The sequence below is a fragment of the Alosa sapidissima genome, chromosome 16, assembly GCF_018492685.1.
Source record: "Alosa sapidissima isolate fAloSap1 chromosome 16, fAloSap1.pri, whole genome shotgun sequence".
NCBI classification, from domain to species: domain Eukaryota; kingdom Metazoa; phylum Chordata; class Actinopteri; order Clupeiformes; family Clupeidae; genus Alosa; species Alosa sapidissima.
In genome coordinates, this window is record NC_055972.1 from 24080923 (window position 1) to 24102731 (window position 21809).

At 40.6% G+C, this 21809-nt stretch overlaps 1 protein-coding gene and 1 long non-coding RNA gene across 4 annotated transcripts; both read left to right on the plus strand.

Moving 5' to 3' along the window:
• The first annotated feature begins 87 nt into the window (after nt 1-87).
• LOC121685920 lies at nt 88-1239 on the plus strand. Its single transcript, XR_006023475.1, has 2 exons — nt 88-323; nt 1091-1239. It is a non-coding gene; the product is annotated as an uncharacterized LOC121685920 (long non-coding RNA).
• Nucleotides 1240-8364: 7125 nt separating this feature from the next.
• LOC121685915 (serine/threonine-protein kinase ICK-like) lies at nt 8365-20142 on the plus strand. 3 transcript variants are annotated; one of them, XM_042066767.1, is made up of 14 exons: nt 8365-8621; nt 9288-9549; nt 10589-10643; nt 11530-11651; nt 11754-11833; nt 11995-12127; nt 12411-12582; nt 12834-13001; nt 16927-17295; nt 17675-17865; nt 17949-18091; nt 18254-18370; nt 18645-18752; nt 19411-20141. In XM_042066767.1, exons 2-14 carry the CDS (start codon nt 9449-9451, stop codon nt 19560-19562), a joined length of 1911 nt encoding a protein of 636 aa, XP_041922701.1. In that variant the 5' UTR covers nt 8365-8621; nt 9288-9448; the 3' UTR covers nt 19563-20141. The 3 variants fall into 3 exon arrangements, with proteins under 3 accessions (XP_041922701.1, XP_041922702.1, XP_041922703.1); XM_042066768.1 differs by lacking the exon at nt 8365-8621 and adding an exon at nt 8854-8876; XM_042066769.1 differs by lacking the exons at nt 8365-8621; nt 9288-9549; nt 10589-10643; nt 11530-11651 and having other exon boundaries at nt 11754-11835; nt 11996-12127; nt 19411-20142.
• The last annotated feature ends 1667 nt before the right edge of the window (nt 20143-21809 follow it).

Below are 21809 nucleotides of genomic sequence, written 5' to 3' on the forward strand. Positions count from 1 at the left end.
ATGGTAAATAGACATTGAATCAGCATTACAATCCTGACAAAAACCCGACAGTGCATGAATATCCATAAGAGAGATATCGAAACAACATTGGTTTATAGTTTATGTTGCCATAATCGATAGAGCATCGATACATAGTTCACTAAAAGATATTGAAAAGTCATGGATTTGTGGTTGACTGGGAAATCTTAACGTGGTGATTGAAAAGTAGTGGATTTATAGTTGACCGCGCGACGACGTTTGAACTGTCCAGTTCATTTTCAGCAACAGTTCAGTCAGACCAACGGGGGTGTTCAGCTCTCTGTCAAGTTCACTCCTCCTTAATGGTAAGCAAGCATTTATTTATCAAACGATAATGTTTTATTGTAAAAGTGTACTACATTAAATTCGGTCATGTTTACAGTCTATGTACATCGTACTGTCAGATTTACAAACTGATTCAAATGCTAGGCTAGCTAAATTTACTTGCTGTTGTCAAATTAATGTTTAGGCTAACTTACGTTATGGCAGTTCATCATAATGTTAGGTTAACGTTACTCGGCAGTCTGATTTATAATTAGGTCCTACCTTTGTTGTCAGTAAGTTACAGTTTATTATACTCATGATAATAAAATATGAAGTAGTGCTAGGCCTACCGGTAACGTTAGCTTCTAGGCTGTCAAAATTATAGGCTGAAGATGTGCTGCTGGTTTACGTGGAGATTTAGCTAACATTTATGTAACTCCTGGTGATCATATTTTTGTGAGTTTAATAGGCTAACTTTAGCAATACTGATATAAGTCAACTTTAAGTCATATCTGACTAGACTGCTATCATTAACCGCATTGGGCAGCAAAAGTGTTCGGACGAACAGAGCTGCCCGAATGGCTGGTGCTGCTAGCAAACACGGCATGTTCAATGAGCTCACCCAGCTTGCGAAACTGAATTATTCTAACACTATCTTCAGCCTGGCATTTTGACAGCAAACTCAACAAACATATAGAATATATATTCTATGATTATTCTAAAGTTTCAATTATAAGTAGCCTTCAGTTGAACATATTTATCTAACACTGTCTATCTCTTTTTCTATTTCTATGTCTATTTCTGTTAGGTGCCACTTCACTCTGCTACTGGATGGTGGAGGGCTAACTGCGAACGGGTGGTCTATGAATGCTATACTGAATGGATGGCAGGGAAGCACAACACACGTGAATTTCTAAATGAAGAAGAGTTAATAAATGCACTTGATTTTCAAACTGATAAGTTGTCTGGTTATTTATGCACGATTGTGTAGCCTAAACCAGCCATACTAGGCCTAGTCAAATTTATCCTGGCTGTATATAAAGCAGGATGTGAATTTCCCAATATTTTTCCAGATTAAAAGTGGTTTACTGAGGTTTAATATCAATTGAAATACCATTGAAATCGCATTGATCTTTAGTTTGGTTGTAATTTCAACGTTGTTTCAATATTCATTTTAATTGAAATACCATTGAAATTCCGTTGATCTGTAGTTGGAATTTCTACATTGCTTCAATATTAATAGAGGGTGCAAAATGTTATAGGATCAATGTTGAAGTGCGACGTTGACTCAATGATTTTAACATTGACAAAATAATGTTGATTTAACATAGCAATTACTCATTGAATCTATCTGGGATGTTTGTTCATAATGTCTAGTCAGTACACCAAATAAGGAAGATAGAAATTGTGAAAATAAAATATGTACATTTTGGTAGTAGGTGGTCTTTTTTTGTTGTGGTTTCATGTATTAGCCATGTATAGGCCTGAATATAGAATATGCACATAAATTGGCACTAGTTAAACTCACCTCAACATGTCTTTTGCAATCATTTAAAGGAAAATTCTATGAACTAGAGTGGTGGACACCGACATTTTTCCTGTCTCGACTTTTCTGACTCGTTTTGAATCGCCTTTGACTTCTCAGGGTGGCTGGCAATGGGCAATACTGTAGGCTACTCAAACATGTCCTAAAACATCCCTTAACGTTCGTTTTCAAAACTGTGCAACTCACCGAGTGGTTAGTGGTGTTCGTTGATGTTCCAAAACAAGTAGGCTAGCGTAGCGAAATACAGTTTCTGTCGTGTTTTATTTGGCATTTTGGTCAGAAACCGTAACATGGTAAAGAGGATGCCACACATTTGGGAGGTGTGGAAGATGCTGGATCAACACAACTCCCTTTGTGTAAGGGCCCCATTATATCGACCTCAAACATAAGAAATTATCTTATCTGACCATTCCACTCATATATCGCACACCCTTCTTGTCCTCTGCATCCTTGGTCCTGGATAAGCAGAACAGGCACACACGAGAATGGAGGGAGAGAACAGAGCAGGTAACACTCAGTGTATACTTGGGACAACACATTAAGTAATTAGCAGAAACCTAAGCAAGAGGCCATGCATCTCCAGCAAGAGTTTTACATAGGCTACCCATACACAGCCAACCATTTGCAAGGCTGGGGGTGCCACAAGTCCACACAAAAACTATAACAATAACAACATGACAAATAATTTTGTTGGGGATTACTTTCAGAGTGACCTATGCCCCATTAACCTGACTACACTTTTCAGTTATCCAAAAAAAGACATTTGTCCTACTTACAAAGATCACTGACCTAATGAAGGGCAATGCCCTCTTGTCACGTCAGTCTCTTCTATGCAAACTTTGCTATGTATTTGACAAATTACTTGGCAGACAAAGCAATCAAAATTATTACATCAAGAACACCAACACGAAATGTAAAATTACTGAAAACTAAATGAACTGAAACCTGAAATCGATTATCAGTTGGAGCAAAAACTCCTACTGTAGGCTACTATACAGACGCCACTGTCCACGCTCGTGCCACACTCGCCTACCGCTTGTGCCACTGCACGGTCCCGTTTGTTACAGTGACAGTGGCACAGGACTGGGCTGGCAAGGGAAGAGCCACGCACCAGTAACAACATCAATAACTTATAATAGTCTAGGTTTTGCTCCTACTGCTTCCCCTGAAAATCATAACTGCAATCCCCTCGTTCATGAGTCGTGGACATAGCTTCATATGTCATGTTCATCCCACGGTTCAGTTCATAACGCCATAAAACTCGCCATCTACATCAGGTTTAAATACAATAATCACATTAATTTGCTCCATTTTTAGTGCGGCAGATTAGTGAAACCATCGTTCACTTTGTGATACAAGCATCAAACTTGACACAAATATTCTTTGGGACCCACTTTATCCAAAAAGTACATTAGCCACGCAAAAAATTCAATATGGCCACCATTTTCCAAGATGGCCACCATTGAAAGCCATTATACTTGGTTTTTGACTTGGATTGGATAATCACATTTTGATGATCTTGATATTTAAATATAGGTAAAAGGGTCTAGACTTTCCAATTCTACGATAAAATGTCAAAGAATGTATTAAATTGTTAAGATAGATGCAATTAATGGGGAAAATAGCACATTTTAGTACTAATTTTAGCATAATTAAAATTGTTTTTTGTGAATAAAACATATGCTGGTTCGGTTACTTCAGCAGGGGCATGTGCATGTTCTTTTTTCAGTTTAATATATATAATTTCAATATAATAGTGCAGATTGACAAGAAATTAGCAGGAAAGAGAGACAGGGCTTGATCGGGAAATGATCACTAGTTTAAACTGAACTTCAGAGGGGGCAGGGGGACTAAGTAAATGCATGTGTTTGTTTGTATATGTTTGTGTGTGTGTGTGTGTGTGTGTGCCATGTATTACCTCAATAGAACAACAAAGACTAACAGGAAATGTGTGGGAAAGAGACAGGGCCCCAGTAACATCTAGTGACACCTCTGCTCTGTAGCTAGCCATATCAGAATGTCTGCATTACAAATGAATGTAATAATTGCATTTGCAGGCACACAAAGGAGTACACTCTGACTAATGCTGTAGCATTTACATCTTCCCAGACATTCAGTCTTGACACATTTAGTCAATTGTTGACAGCTCTCAGCAATTGGTGGGAGTGTCATCCACACTACTTGCCAAATGTCACCTTCTTTCCTCCAACCCAGGACATATTCATTTGATATATACTTGCCTGGCCCCAGATACAGACAGCTTGATAGGTTGCACACTTCACATGCTTAGCAAGAGATGCCCTTGTTGGTGGAATGGCATCATAGGACCTCTGCTTCCGTGCAAACAGGTCAAGTCTTGTTTCATCAACTCCATCAGCAGTGCTGTTCTTGTTGTACATTGCCATGACAAACTTCAAGTGTGCTAAGATCCACATCATCCATTACTGGTGGGTATTGACTGAGCTTCTCAAAGACATTAGACACTTCAGGGCACACTTCTCAGGATTGCCAGGCAGTCCACTTCTCTCTACCACGAAAGGCTAACACATCACAACCAGTGAGGGCATGGACAAAAAAGCATGCCATCTGACAGACTTACCATGACCAAATTCAATCCACAGCTCCTCTAAGCCTGCATCCCATAGAGTCCCAAAAACACTGAGTGCAATAGCAAGAATATCCGTGTCACAGGCCTTAATCAACACAGATTTCTTCTGTTGCGCATGTAGCTTAGCTGTGTGTGTGGAATGTTGGTAAACCTCACTCCCCGACGCCTCAAGAGTGCTGCTGGCATGCAAGTTAGTAGCCTGGGCTTTTAGCTCGATTGTCAGCACGCTCAACTCCCAATCCAAGGTGCTGCTGTTTGCGGGTTCGAGTCCGGGCGTGTGCAGGTCTGAATCGCACAGGTTCAACACAATGCAGGTTACACGCAACTGCATGAAGGGCATGCAGAAAGATTCTAGTGTCAGCCTCTTCATGGTTGCAAGGGCCTTCCAGGCTGTCAGGTTTATGCAAAGAACATTTTCTTCTTTGGTCACAATCACCACATTGTCTGGACACCAAGTCACAATTAGGTAAGCTAGAAAACCAAAACGTTCAGTCTTGTTGTCATTGTCTCGCAGGAAGCTTTTCCAGTTAGGTGGTACTTTGGTTTTGTCAGGGCTGATGGGTTCTCAGTTATTCCAATGGCACCACCATCACCTTTGACAATTGCATTGGCCTGTTCATGGGCTTGATCAAAAGTAAAATCCGGAAAACTCGGTGGGTCTTGTGGACCACAAAGTTCCCTTGCTGAAATTCATTGGCCAACTGAGGATGCGTTTGTTAAGAGACCAGGGGGGTATTCCAAGTAGGGCTGAACGATTTATTGCATTTGCGATAATATCGCGATATGATGAAACACGATTTTCAAACAGCAAAGGCTGCGATTTGTAATATGTGACGTCACCAAAACGCATTTATACTTGCGCTTGCCGACGCGCCACCGACTCTTCTCACCGACCACTAAAGAAGCAAAAAACGTAAACAAGAGGACCAGCTAACAGTGTCAAGAAAGGTCTGATCAGTAGAGCTACTTTGGTTAAAAATAAACCTCTTCATTACCTTTTGCTCGAACCTGCCATGTCCCTGGTTCTAGTTCATAATTCCCCTGTGCTGCTACTCTGGCTGGTAACTTCGTTCACTTGTCCAGCTGACGATTAAAACTCCACGACTGTTCAGGCTGCACAGCAGCCATTCACCTGTGCACTGGGGACTTTGTTTACTGGAGTACAGTGACAGTGGGGGCATTTGCGATATCCAAGGGGGTTGGCGGCACAAACATTTAATCTCACAGGTAATGAATGAATTGATGCATAATGTTATCCGCAAGTAGTTTACACCGCTAGCCACCAAAAACCCAGCTGTTTTAACATTAGCCTACCAGCTAAGGCTCTAGGCTACATACATGCTGCTAACTGCTGATAACTTTGCCTTTTTAAAGAGTTTTGTCTCTCCGCGATTGGCTTTGTTGTGATATGAACAAACTAGTTAATTTGCATGCATGTGTATTGCGCTGCGGTGTTGATGATGCTAACCTTTAGTTAACACCGAGCCGAACGGTCATTCGGCCGCATTTATTTGCGCTACAACAATCTACAGTAGTTTGTTCCGATTCACGTGCAAGTAGCCTACAGAGGAGAGGAGCGGGTCTGTGTGTGTGCGCGCGCGCGTGTATGTAGAGCACAGGACAAGGAGAAGCCGTGTCAGCCACTACATGTAGACCTATTTGTTAACTAACGAAAGAATGTCATATCTACATGAAATAGAAACAAAATAGAAACGAATCAGAATCATTAAATGTTTACAAGGCTGGAAGTTCAACAAATATAGGTCTACTAATGTGATTAAAATAGTTAAATAAAAAATATTTCATTCATCAATCTTATTCAATGACCTAATGCCATCATAACATAGGCCTGGGCTCCAGGAAAGAACAGTTTATGTTTAACTTATCTAATTTTGTGTTGGTCATACTATAGAATAATATATTGCTTGTCTTTGTTGAATAAGACAGAAGATAAAGAGCTTAAAAATAATCGCATATCGCATCGCAATATTGGTGAGAAAAATCGCAATTAGATTTTTTTCCAAAATCGTTCACCCCTAATTCCAAGTACATGGTTTAGTGACAAACCTGAGTAAGTTAACTCAGAGTAAGTGGTAAACCTCCTAATAGAAGAGCTGTATGGCTTCATTCTCCTGACTAAACAATGCCACAGGGCTCTGTTGTAGGAGGTTTACAACTTACTCTAAGGTTTCTACTCCACTTACCCAGGTTTTTCACTAAACCATGTACTTGGAATACCCCCCAGGTCTCTAAGGTGTATGGAAAGCCATCTAGCATAGTTGACATTATTGTTTGCAAAGAAGAAGGGGATGAGTGCAGACAATGATTGACAATACAAAGTGAAGTTTGCTTCTCTGAAAGACCTGATCAAAGAGAACATCACCAATTGCATTGACATCACAAGCTCCCAGAATTGAAACTGTGGACTCTTCATCTGCCTTTTCTCACACCAGTCTTCCCAACTTAAGTATGATCCCAACAAGAAGTATGGCCTTGATCGATATTCGAGAGAGAGATTAAATGATATTCGAGTGAGAAAGAGGATCAACGATATTCGAGAGTGAGCTTCGATAAACGATTTTCGAGTGCAGTCCAACTATTTCTGGCCGCCATCTTGGAAACTAGCCTTGAAATATATTTCTTTCTTTGCACCATTTATTTTGCCATGTTAAAAAACATACAAATTGATGCCTAGATCATGTAAATACGCCCAGCCATTAAAGTTCTACAGCAAAAAACGTTTTTCTTACATTTGATGTGGCGGCCATGTTGGATTTTCAGGTGGCTAATGTGCTTTCCTCAAAAAGTAGGTTCTAGTGATTATTCATGCCAATTTTGGTGCTTGTATCACAAAGTGAACGATTGTCCTGGAATATGGACTTAACCTGCCGCACTATTTTCACCTGAAAAACGTTAATCACAAACCCATTGATAACCAGCACATCTGAATACCATGAGTTACCATGCTGAATGAAATGTATTTTATCAAGATAAAGTTCGTGTTCCCCCTCATAGCATATATCGTTAACAATGTATGTGAATGAGCTGACTAGCTAACGTAAGCTTACGCAATCAAGTTTGAAATATATAGTTCTAGCATTATAAAAATCTGTTGACAACCAACCCATCATCTAAAGTTGCCCTACTACAATAGGCTAACCAAATGTGTTTTGTCTGAAATTCATTATTGACATAGGAACATTATCTTTAAGCTAGCCTCTCTCCACATCAAGGTTTGCAGGCTAACTTTTCGCTTTGAAATTTCGGTCAACATTTAAGCTATAAATATCAGTTAAACAAGCAGCACATAAACCTCAAATAACAATACCAGTATCTACTAGTGCAGTTGGTATAGGAAATGCATGTGCCAATTAAAAAAACGTCGTACCTTCGTCTGCTTACCACTGACAATATCAGGCAGAAAGCAATGGAAGTGAATGGGGCTAAAGCCGTAAATGTCAAACTTTTGAGCTCAGCCAGAGCCCGTTTACGTGTTAAAAATATTAACCCATTTTGTTTACCTAGCTTCTACTTCTGTTGTGGGGGGCTGAGGCCAATGCGACAGTCTAAACAGGTAGATCGGATATAATTTTCACATTGAGCATCGTTGAAAATGCTCCTACAATCGTTTAACCGTTAAAAGGTGTCGGCATAGTAGGCTACTTTTTGTCACTTGCCCACACACAGTCAGATATAATAAGAAGATATAGAAAAGTTTAGAAGAAAATGAAACATGTATTACATCCACCTCAGCATGCTTACAATGTTGGCCTTGTCAACTGTGCTGCCAAAATATTTCTAACCGCGGTTATAAATTGATTTTGGAGTAGACTAGCATTTTTAAAAGTGCTTTACCTTGTAACATTATATACACCGGCACTACAGATGGCGCTAAAGAGCAGGGGAAATTCATATTGGGAGAAAGCATCGTCAAAACAATGTAGAGAAAATCTCTGCTGGCTGCAAGAAAGCCATCGCCAACTGTAGCATAACTCATGTTGCTAGCTAACTGGTAACGTCGAGCGGAGGGTCACGGTTGTGTATCTTAACTATTGCCTATGTGGAGTAGCTTCTAGCCCACTACAGCCAACGTTACGCATAGCTTCTACAAGTGCTAGTTAGTTAGGCAGTAATATGTTATGATGACATATTCTGATGTTTCTGTATGGGACTGACTCGCCGAAGGTAACGTTAACTACTGTTAATTGTAAACATATTTAGCACCACAGTAGCTTAGCGTCATTCCGTGTGATTTCTAGAGAATATTGACATGTCAATACATTTTTTACAATAAATAGCTTCTACTACAGCCACAGCTTGCTTGTTATCGATAGCTGTTGTTCAACCAATGTTTTCAGTAGTGTTTGCCCATGTTCGTTGTTGAGGGTACTAGTAATGCAAACTATGCACGTTAAGCTTAATGTAGCGAGGAAAACTATGGTAAGCTAACGAAAATCGATTACTTGGAATAACGTGAACAATGGTGGTGTTTTTAATCAAATTGCCACGCGAACGCTAGGTTAATGCATAGTTTGACAGCGTTAGCCAAAATATGATAATGGGTATAACATGAGCCAAATCTTTTTTGTTGTTTGTCTTTATTGTTCATTGAACATTGTGTGACACGATATACTAGATGTAACTTACAATCATGTGTAACGTTAACTTAACGTTAAATACTGTGAGAAACCTACACTAACTCGCACTGTGATTGAAGTAACCTATGCTAAGCAATATCAGCATCACAGATTTTCAGTGCATAGTGCATTGATAATTATACATGGCTATGCATTTTGAAGTGTGATATCGGCTCTTGTCACTAATGGTGCCTTCCCTCCCTTCCTATTTAAGGTGGCAGCAAGCCAGTGACAATATGACTCTTGCAACTGTGCCAGTTGTCCACTGCTGTTGTCACCGCAAAAGCTGGCTCCACTCGACAGCAAGAGGTTTTCTCTGTCCCATGTCTCAGACCATTACATTTTACAACCATCTGATGACGAGCAAAAAGAACCATGAATAGATACACAACTCTCAGGCAACTGGGTGACGGCACCTATGGTTCTGTTAACCTCGGACGGTGTTTGGAGTCTGGGGAGCTTGTAGCCATCAAGAAGTGAGTGTGTGCCTGCTGAGCATCAAATAAGTACAGCTCAACCATGTTCATTAATGTTAAGATACTTGTGTGTGTTGCTGAGAGAACGCAAGGGATTACAGATGATCCTGACATGCATGTTTTGCAAGACTTGCTTGCAGGTCTATCTTGTGCCTAAAACCAGAGGCACAAATAATACTACACAATTATTTATTATCCACCATGGGAATAGTTTCTGTATGAGGCAAAGCATGTCATTCTTTCTTTACCACATCTAATATTTACTGTGTAAATCCCCCATTAAGTCTGAAGAACTGGTCTCGCACCAGTAGTGGTATTATCTTCTAGTCACTGCTTGTGCCATGCCTGGTTAAGCTGACAGATGCAAGCCTAAGTGATACATCAATGTCAAGCCCACCCATTTTACTGATTAGGAGGGGACATCTGTCACAGGATCTATGGAGCCTGCATTGTAAAGGCTTGAAATAAAGTGGTCTATTTTTAGCCTTTAGCCAGGAAGTCTCTGTTGAGGATGGTGGGCACTGGGCAGTCCATTGTGGCATTATAGATATGTAATCTTTGGAGAGTGATATTGATTCAGTGACTTTCTCATGTTCACAGTGCTCCCCTGAGCTGAGGCTATCAAATGAGCCTGGTCAAACACAGCTTTAGTCCTTGTTGAATCCACGGTATAATTTGTGAAATATGTGACTTGTGTGCTGTTAAAAATGTATTTCTGCCATCTGATGGTAATGCATGCCTACCCAGATGCAGGGTATAAACATTTGTTTATTAGAGATTGTGATACTATTGTTTTGTAATGAAAACATGAATATTTATAGATTCAATAATGAATTAGCCATTTGACGTTATATTACCTCAAAGAGATTAGAAACAAGTGTACCCCTTCTGAATTTTAAATGCGACGGTTAACAATCTGGTTTATTAAAAAATATTTCCATTTTCCAATTTCCATTTTGGGTTTGGTTAGGGAGTCAAGACCATTTTATTTATGAACTTAAATTGACATGGCTTTGTGGTTTTCATCCCAATATGGCAGGATGAAGAAAAAGTTTTACTCTTGGGAGGAGTGCATTAATTTACGAGAGGTTAAGGTAAGGTCAAATCCCTCTCTAATGATTAAAGCAAAATTAAATTGTACTGTTGTTGTTAATTACCTTGGCATGGAAATTCTGCGATGGAGGACCGTGATGGTTGACTCGGAAGAGCATGAGTCATCATTGATTCCCTGTCCCTCTGGTTCCTCAGCAACCATATCAGGTGGTTGCTAAATGCATCTATTGTGTTGTAAAACGGTAGGGAAAATTACCAGTGTGAACAAGAGCACAAGCTACCTTGATCAGTGTTTACAGATTTTACATGTACTGTGTAATAATTGTCTGTCGCTGTCTTTATCCACAATCGTTTAGAGGGCCACTTATTAACACTCACCAAAGCTCAGAACCACAGACATCAGCTCAGACTAAGGTAGTAGGTGACTCTTGCTTGTGCCTTTTAAACATGGAGTGCTTCTTTATACTTCTCCTTTCCCGGAAAGTCCTTGCTCAAAACCACAGTTTAGGGGAATTGTGCATCCTTATTCTCAGCAGGCACCCCAGGGGATTGCACTAGTAGTACTGGAACTGCCGCAAACTGCACTGTTTACCAAAGCATGTCCCATCACAGTACCTTAAGCATTCCTGTTGATTTAACAAGCGCATGACATATGACAAGTGCATGACTTGATCACTGGCATCGTTATTAGGCATGTGTTCTTCCCCACCCCCCCAAATGATTTTCATGAATCACAACACATTTGTCCTTCTGTTTATCTTATTGCAGATCACATGCTTCCTCCCTCCCAGTCAGAATTCAAAATTCATCTTACAAGAGGATTGTTGAACTCTGAGATCACTCTGAAAGAGAGCATTTGCATGGCCTAATGTTCTGAGTGGGCTACAAACTGCACAATCTACCTGCTAACTATCCATTTCTTTTCAGTCCTTGAAGAAGCTCAACCATGCCAATGTGGTCAAACTGAAGGAGGTGATCCGTGAAAATGACCACCTTTACTTTGTGTTTGAGTACATGAAGGAAAACCTCTATCAGCTTATGAAAGAGAGGTAAACATTTTGTATAAGTAATAAACTTGAACTTGATTTGTATAATTTGTATAAGATGGCGACAATGTCAATTGTTTCATACAATTAACTTTGCTGTTACAGAACCCGTCTGTTTCCCGAGTCTGCTGTGAGGAATATTATGTTCCAAATACTGCAGGGCCTTGCCTTCATTCATAAGCATGGTATGGCTGAAACTATGTCTAAATATAAGTAATTACTCAAGATCATTTTTATTACTTGTTGTCACACATTAAGCGGTTATTTTTCAGAACCTCTTCATAACAGATGTATGTTGTATGTTGATTGCTTTTTTCCCTCATTCATTGGGCATTTTTTCCTGTAGGTTTTTTTCACCGTGATCTTAAGCCTGAAAACCTGCTGTGTATGGGACCGGAGCTGGTGAAAATAGCAGACTTCGGCTTGGCCCGGGAGATCAGATCCCGCCCGCCTTACACTGACTATGTCTCCACCAGATGGTGGGTTTTTGTCTCCCTGAGCCTCTTGTTAAAGAAATGTGGTTAAATGCTATGACAATTGAGTGGATGATTAGGTACATGTATGTGAATAGATTTTAAAGGTACTTCTGAGGTTAATCTTTTAAGCAAGGACTGTGAAACTAAACTCTTATGGGAAATACCAGGTAAAACTATCTAACCACATAAGTGTCAGGTTTTAAGACGTGGGGAAACTTTAGCATGATTGCATGATTTGCTTCATTGACTGTATTTGTTTGATTGTGTTTGTCGTGTTGTCGTACAGGTACCGAGCCCCAGAGGTCCTTTTGAGATCCACCAGCTACAGTTCTCCCATAGACCAGTGGGCTGTGGGCTGTATCATGGCTGAGCTTTACACACTCAGGCCCCTCTTCCCAGGATCCAGTGAGATTGACACCATCTTTAAGATCTGCCAAGTCCTAGGAACACCCAGGAAGGTACCATCTCTCAAACTGCACACTGCTTTCTCATCCAAATACCAGTGTCGAGTCTAGACCACCATTTCATACCCGTCAGATTTAGAGTAGCTATTTGCATGCATTAGAGCACATTCGCCTTTGGAAGCAGCCCAATAGCTAAGCTATATTTGGTTGATGCCAATCTGTACAGACTTTCATGAAAACTGGGGCTTTTAGCGTTTGGCAGCGTAAGAGACAGCTGTCACTCACCCTTGCCCATCTGTTTTTAGAATGAGTGGCCAGAGGGGCTTCAGCTGGCGTCTGCCATGAACTTCCGCTGGCCACAATGCGTGCCCACAAGCTTGCGGAGCCTGATCCCCAGTGCCAGCACCGAGGCCATCCAGCTGATGAAGGACCTGCTGCAGTGGGACCCTAAGAAGAGACCCACCACCAGCCAGGTGAGCACAAGCATGCAGCCTCTGAGTCGTAAAATAAACATCTGCCCGCTTGTGCTGCATAGAACAATCCAGTTGTTAGGAATAGCTATATTTCCCCCTCTGCTGGAGAAGTTGTGCATTATGCTATTTCAAACTGGAAAAAAGTAACAAAAGTAACAAAAGCACATGGATTTGTTTACAAGCTAGCGAAACGGTTAGCATAAGTTCGGCAGAAAGAGCCTATCATATACGGTATGCGCTGCGCTTGCCGCTAGGTTGCTCTTGAGGTAACGTCCCAAAGATTTTTGTTGTGTTTGCCGCTGGGCTCAGCGCAAAATACCAATGACAAAGTTCAACGCACGGCACGCGCAGGAGCGGCAAAGCGGCAAAATGCCACTTGCGCTGCACTGGTCATGGCAGCTGTGGGCCCGGAGCGACCGCACCCCCCGGTCCGCTTATGAGGCTAGCCAGACCACGGAGGGGTTTTGAATAAAATGCCTCAAAACGTTTTGCCCAAAATAATCCAAAATGTTTTCAGGCTGGCATTGACAGTTATGTTTTTAAAATGCAATCCTACATTGCACTTTAAATATTAAATTGCAAAACGAATTGACAGTTAAATGATGAAACTGAATATTGAAAATTGAATTTTGAGACTGAAGTACCATGGCAAAATGGAATGCAATTCAATCCATGTTTATTCTATTTTTTAACCAAAATTATTGGAATTGATTTTAGGATTTCATTGTCACTTTGCATTAAAATACAATGCAAATTGCAATATTAAATTGCATAATGAATTGGCAATTGCATAATGTAATGTATTTTTGAATTGCATATTGCAGATTGCATTCTCATTTGAATAAAGCTACCTATATGCTTCCATACTAGGGGGAGCGGGAAAGTCACCATTTTTACCGGAACAGATCATTTAACCATCCAAATGATTTCTAAACGGGTTTATTATTAAATTTAACAAGTTGCCTTGTTCTCCTCGTGTCTGGGTCCTACTGCTCTTTCGTCCAAACGTAGCCAGTTGTTTACACCACCTGTGAACCTTTTCACCATCACCTCCTTTTTAGTGAGGGTAAAAAATTTTTACGTAACTCTATGGAGTAAATAGTGTAGCTGTGCAGCCAGATGATATAATCATGGGTAAAGTCCAGGGGCAGTATTCACAAAGCATTTTATCTTACCGCTAAGAGTACTCCTAAATCACACTAAAATGTTTAGCTAGAACTTTTCTCTAAAAACCTATTCACAAAGCTGCTGAAACCAACTTTTAGTAAGGAAAAGTGACCACTCTGAAGAGCTCTGTTACTATGATTGACGTCATTACTCATGCACAAGCTTGAATGGAGTGACCACTTTGATTGGCTGATGATGATTACTTGTGTTGATGATGACGCTACACAGGTACTGCAAAGGACAGGAGATAAATTAGAAAAATGAATAAAGTACAAGACAAAGCAAATAGCCTAGTAATGGAATACACTACAGATTGATATAGTATCTTTGCAATATTTTTTAAATTAATCTGTATGAAAACATGTTTGCAAAGAGAAGCAATTTAAATTGATTTACAATGAAAGGTTTAGTTTAAATGTTGACAATGAATGGTTTTGGTTGTTGTTGGTGGTGTTATTGCATCCCTTACAATGCACCTGCAAGTGATTCTGCATGTGGATTTTATCCGCATCAAATTCAAGGCTCTAACCCTTGCCTACAAAGTAGTCTCCGGTTCTGCTCCCACCTACTTAAATGCCCTCATACAGACATACGCTACCTCCAGACCGCTGCGCTCCTCAGACGAACGACGGCTAGCTCTACCACCGGTACGCTCAGGCCAATCCAAACTTTTTTCATCTGTTGTTCCTCGTTGGTGGAACACACTGCCAGTTCCTACGAGGGCAGGGACATCCCTCTCCATTTTCAAAAAACTCCTGAAGACCCAGCTCTTTAGAGAACATCTCCTCTCATAGCACCACTTACAACAAGTCTTGCTGATCCTAGCACTCACCAGCCGTCTTAAACTGACACGTAACTGTTAAAAACAGCACTCACTGATGCACTTATTCTTACTGTACTCTACCGTTTTTTTAAATTGTCCTAAAATTGTTGAGAATTGCTTTAAAACTTAAACTGTTTACCATGTTGTAACTCGCTTTGGCTAAAAATGCGTCAGCCAAATGTAATGTAATGTAATTTTAAAACATCACAATGTGAAATGCTACAAACAGCTGCTTATGATTGTTTGTGAATAGGAGTTCTCTTGACTACCTCTAAGCTGTCCAAGACTTAGGAGCTACTTTAGCCTTACAATTCTTTGTGAATACGGCCCCAGGTCTCCATGACATATGATTTTAATAAGGTTGAGACAGAGGTGAGCAGTAGAATGACCATTTTTGTTGTAGGCTACCCTGAACCGCTAAAAAAAACCCTCTTTTCTTTTACTGTCTGTGGAATAAACAAGTTGCTCTGGGCCCAGTTGGACCCAGAAACAGAATTATCAGCACATTATTGCATCACCACTTGATAAACAGATACTACCATTACATTAAACTATTTGATTCAATAAAAAATCAATCAAATCAATCAAACCAATCAAGTTGAAACAAATAAAGAAGAAATAACAACAAAAGTGAATATTGCCCAGTGTTCTTGTATTCTGTCAGAAGTACCTCTTTAAATAGTGTATCATTGTCTTTATAATGTAGGGCTGTTTGCCTGTGAAATGTGTTACAATGCATGAGAAAAGAAAGCTTTCATAAGTGTTAACAAGAGAGCATACCAGCCCCAGGTGGGACATTAGCCATAGGGCTGGGGCAAAGCAGCACAGAAGAACCAATAGCAAAGTGTACATTTACATACTCGCAAAGGACCTTGGGAAATGGTTTGTGGCTTTTTTCAGATGTTTTGTATGTTATATCAACACCAAAATTCAAAGCAATGTTTAGGTCGATGGGGCATAATTATTTGTAGAATATAATTTAACTTGCAAAGTAAAGCAATTCACGCTCTTTGTGGTAGTTGCTGGTAGACGGGTCCCACCGTCAGCGTGAAGACCATGTAGGGGGCGGGGTATAAATACTCATGAGGCCAGTTAGTAGGAGTGGATGTGAGGGCGATCTGGCTGCGACATCGGTCCCCCCATTGATCGCTAGGGTTGATTCGGCTGATCTGGCTGGCTAGGCGGGTGTCCCCTTCCTCCCTCACCACTCCATTGGCGTCCCCCCCGAAGCCCCGCGCTCGGTGGAAGAGGACCCGTTCCCCGGTGACGAGCATCGTTGGTATAGAAGTAGCTGCACTCCCCTGCTAGAACCTTCAAAGAAGCTCAAGGCCCATTTGTAGGAGAAACGTAGGGAAGTCTCCAGGACTTCGACCATATCCAAATGAGGCACTGCATGTGGCAGTCTGCCTTTCTTTTCACAAAAAAACAAGCTTACAGTTTAACTTGCCACCATTCTTAACCTATTGTTAGGTTTTAGTCAGCAACACGTATTTGGAATTTGTTTTAAGTCACAAACAATCTCTAGAATACTGGATGTCTTGCAACTGACATGCATTGATTTATTTGCTTGGTATATTCAGTTTGTACTTGTTGATCCAGGATTACTTTTTTTTCTGTTCTATGTAAAAATGGGTCTCACTAATGTGTACCAGCCGAGAGCAAGTGCAAGCCACAAAACAAGTGCCTATTTATAGTTCTATGTAAATCAGTTGTTAGTTCCCATCGTAAATACAATGCTGTTGGGAGTGTTAGTTAATATTTTTCTGGTGCTCTGACGTATGATTTTGTGTGTTTGTGTGTGTGTGTGAGCTTTCAACCCTGTTCAGAAAATTCCATCCATGACTTTAAAAATGTCATCATCATATGACTGAAACCATTAGATGTTCTCTGCCTTTTCAACCATGTCTTTTCATGTCCATCCGCTGCTCATTGCAGGCCCTCCGGTATTCCTACTTCTATGTGGGCCAGGCTCTGGGCACCCCTCAGCAGATCCTGGATCAGGGCCGGCCACAGGCCTCCCAGCCCCTACAGCCACTTGGGCAGCAGCAGCAGCAGCCACTACCGCCGCCGCAGTTCAGGCCTGCACCCCCGGCTCAACCACCCCCACATCCCCAGCCCCAGCCCCCCCAGCGGCCCCTGCAGCAGATCCAGCCTCCATCTGCCCCCCTTTACCAAAGGCACTCTGAGCTAATTCCGGATCCTTCCATCTGCACTGTGAAGCAGCAGCAGGCGCAGCAGCAGGAGGGCGAGCGAGGACTTCAGACACGCTTTCCTGTAATCCGTGACAAAAGCAGCCAAAGCCAGGTAAAGAAGGTGACAGCTGACAGACAGCTGTTAGGGGAGCACTGTATTTCTTTTACCTTAAAATAATGGCTTCAAACTAATTTTGATGATGTGCGGACATGTCTCTGTCTGTACCAGTGACACTTTTCGTCAGCTCTCGACAAATCAGGTATCCCTTTAGTGCTACATGGGTGCCTAGTTCATGGAAAGTTGATGAAAAGTGGATTTTCTACATTGTGTGACTTCAAAAAATATATATGTATAAAAAATATAAATGTGCCATTATGGGTTTATACTTTGTGTGTGTGTGTGTTGTACACTGATATTTATTTATTGGGATTGTCATTTTAATGAGATGTTGAAGTGGTTGTGGTAAGTTGTTTATTTTCCTTTGTCACAGGAGTCGGAGAATGCAAACTTCTCAGGTTTTCCCACCAAACCCAAAGCAGGCCGCAGAAGATGGGGCCACACCCCGGGAGGGCTGAAAGATGACTGGGATGATTATGAAGACATTGAGACTACCATTACACTCCTGGGCAAAACAAGCCACTCCACTGAAAAGCGGAGACAAGCCGAGGGGGCTTCAAGCAGGTCATTTAGCCTTCTTGACCTCACTGTTTACCGCCACTGTGTTCCTCTTGAGGTTAATTTTTTGTTGTTGTTGTTCTCCCCAGGTTTGGAAACGTGTCAAACTTCAGTCCTACGATTGGCAGGTATGACGTTTCCACAAATCTGAATAATATACTGGGCTGTCAGGACCAATCGAGGACAGCCTCGGCCAAACAGCACTACTTGAAGCAATCAAGATATTTACCAGGTTAGCTTTTCAAGGGAGCCGTGGGATAGAAAATATACAATAAGAACATGCTATCTAACTACTCACACATAGTACCTATTACTATTTTCAATCTGGCCTAGCAAGTATGTGTTTATTTCCACATGACAGACAAGTCTCTGCTGCCATTCATTGCTTCCACAGGGCTAAGTACTAAAAAGAATGTGGCAATAAGTTCAACTAAAGACTTCAGTGGAAACCATCTTTGGGGAACCAGTACTAATCCCACTGGGGGGACTCTACCCCTCAGAGGACATCACGGTAAAGTGCATACATAGACCCACCCTTGGACACACACATAAATGCCTCAGACACAAGAAATTAAGTACATCAAGCCATAGTATTATTTTATGTGTACACCAGCGTTTTGGGAAACCAAATTATGGGAATCAGGAATGCACTCTTGCACTCTTGTCTTGTGATTATTTTAGGATCACTGTGTTATTTCCCTACTTAATCACACATAACCCCAAGGTATTGTTGGCCCTTATGTCTGTGTTTTCCATTCATATTCATGTTTATTTCCTAAACACAGGAACAAATACACTCCCAAGTGGTTACACCCCGTCATTTTACAAAAAAGAACCTGGCCCTCCAAACCCAAGAGTGCAGTTGGCACCCATTTGTGATTCGAAAACATCAAGTAAGAAGTGTGATGTTGTTGTTGTTGAAGAAGATGATATTGTTATTATGTTAATGCAATGATTACATATGACTTTGCAGAAAAGATGGACTTGGTGTGTTGATGTCTTAAAGTCTGAAATGGCTGTTCAGGGCCAAGAAGTCACTAGTTTCTAGCCGAGTGCTTCCTGCCTCCAGTGTTTTTAAGGGACAAACTAATTGGCAGCTTCTGCACTAATGAGCTAGTGTTCTTTTTGCAGCATTGCTGTCCATGCACTGGTCATTAGAGGCATTTGGAATGCTTCTAAAGCACTTTCGTTATCTTTCTTTCATTGAAATGCATGCTGTAGACGCAGAGAGAACAAATGGACACCTGTGAGAGACAGAATTGTTAACTGACCCCTTCCTGAGTGCAAATGTGGCAATGGAATGTCCAGGAGGGCAGTGTGTGCGCCTGACACAATCTTTATCTTTTCAAATTCTGCAAAGACATGAAGCTTTTTTTCATGAAATGAGAATTTTCTGGCGCAAACTAGTCTTTTAGGCTGTATTTTTGTGTGTTTTTATTATACATAAGTATTGTTGGTGAATATAATCCATCTTGATGAAATACTGTTTTGCGTGACCTTATTATTTTCTTGTTATTTATGGCATCAAATCATTAACCTTTTCTTGAACAGATTATGCAACGTGGAGGTCCAGCCGGAGCCAGACAGGGGCAGCATCCTACGTGTCCTCACCCACCAAGAGTACTCCTGCTATGAGGCCACGCCCCCCAGTGCACCCCATACACGGGCGTACAGATTGGTCTGCCAAATATGGCCACAATTAAGTGGCATCCTCAAAGAATTGTTTGGCCTTGAAACGGTACCTTTGTGGTTTTGTAACATGTTCCAACTCTGTACATAATACTATATCAAACAGCAATAATATTTGTTTTTTTTTTATTCCTCCTGTATATTGTTGTTGTAAAGTGTTTTTCTTCTAAATATCTTTCTAAATATGCACAAATATGCCATGTTCTCAGTGTTGTACGTTACTCTATTTTTATTTTGCTAATTATATGGGCTTATTTGAGGACATTTGAGTATCAGCAAATACAAAGTTGTTAATGCAAATATTTTGTCTAAGGTGATGTGCATAAGCTGTAAGTTATTACATATTACACACTATACACAGTATAACCCAATGTATTCCCCTGCCCCATCAACGTATAGTCACATTTCCTGACATAAAAATATGCATGGTTGATGCACACATGGTGTAATATACATATTAAATGTCAATGTGCCGATGTTATTATTAGTGTTATTTGACTTTGTTTTTTTTTCGTTTTTTTTTTATTTTATTTTTTATATATTATCTCTTTATGGGCTTTTTGTTAAAAATGTATTGTCATTGTCTTCAGTGATGTTTATATTAAAGTGTTTTTTTCCCCCTTGTTTTTACTTGAATTTATGCTAACTTTGTTCTCATTGACACTGACTGCATCGCATGCAGGTCTCTTCTAAAATGTAAGATCTAAAATCACTTTATAAAAACTGATAAATCATATACAATGCAAATGTTTCAAATTCATCTTAGCTGGCACATTTCACAATTTCATAAAGAAGCACTCCAACAGCATTAAATGTGCTCACATGGAAATATAAAATAGCAGTATTGTTAAATTATTTGTTCTTGAAACAAGATGAAGTACTTGCTTCTCTAATACTGTAGTCTGATTGTTATAAGATACTGCCACATGAGGAGCAGAAGAAGTTATCTCGGATTTAGGGAATTGGTCACATTTTATCATAACATCAATATCTCCTGTCTGGGATTTAAGGATTTACAAAATTGGTCAGTTTACATTTTATCATAAGGCGTTACAGGTCTTTTTTTGCACTCGGACGAGCAGGTTCAGAGGAATCTTTTCCCTGCAGCCGTCACCTTAGTGAACACTAACACTTACTCTGCACCTCAGTGACCAACTAACCCCCACCACCGACGCCTCTTTGCCTGTTGAGCTGCAGCACGACCATGGACCACTTGACAGGGACAACAAGGCGGTAGCACTAACCTATCCCACCCATAGCATTCTATTTATATTAAATGTACATACTGTAACTACACTTATATATTATCAATATTCTACTATGTTAATGCTATCATACTGTAAACCAGTGTTTCCCAACCTTTTTTCCTTGAAGGCCCCTTTGCCTGTGTCTAAGACAAGCCAGGGCCCCCTACCCGAACTCCTACCCGCATACACACACAAAAAGAATAAAGTGATTAATTACAAACTTATAAGTTCAGAGGTAGTAAATAGCTACATGAATTTAAACGTGGAACAAATATATGTTTTAATTTGGATTATACAGAATTTTGATTATCCAGTTGGGTGTGTTATTAGGATTTTATACATTTAATATGATATATATATATATATATATATATATATATGAAATATAATTTTGGTAACCTTACAACCTCAGCCCAGGCAACATTGTGCGGACCCCCTGCAATCTCTGGCTACCCCTAGTGGGGTCTGCGGACCCCAGGTTGGGAACCACTGCTGTAGACTATACTCCCTAGTCAACTGTACATATCTGTCTATACAATACTGCAAATACACTTATTTTTTATACTACTCTTATAATGTTACTGTTAATACACTGCACACCTGTACTCATAGTGTACATATCTATTGTCCATAGGCTACTACATTACATACTGTTACTGTCAATATACTGCACATACCTACTGTGAACCATATATTACTACTGTCCGCACTGCTTCTGCACAATGACAATAAAGTTGAATCTAATCTAATAATCTATATAGGTTTAAAAGTTTTTTTGTGAAAAGAAAGGCAGACTGCCACGTGCAGTGCCTCATTTGGATGTGTTCGAAGTCTTGGAGCTTGACTTCCCTACGTTTCTCCTACAAATGGGCCTTGAGCTTGTTTGGAGGTTCTAGCAGGGGAGTGCAGCTACTTCTATACCAACGATGCTCGTCGCCGGGGAACACGTCCTCTTCCACCGAGCGCGGGGCTTCGGGAGGGACACACATGGAGCGGTGAGGGAGGAAGGGGACA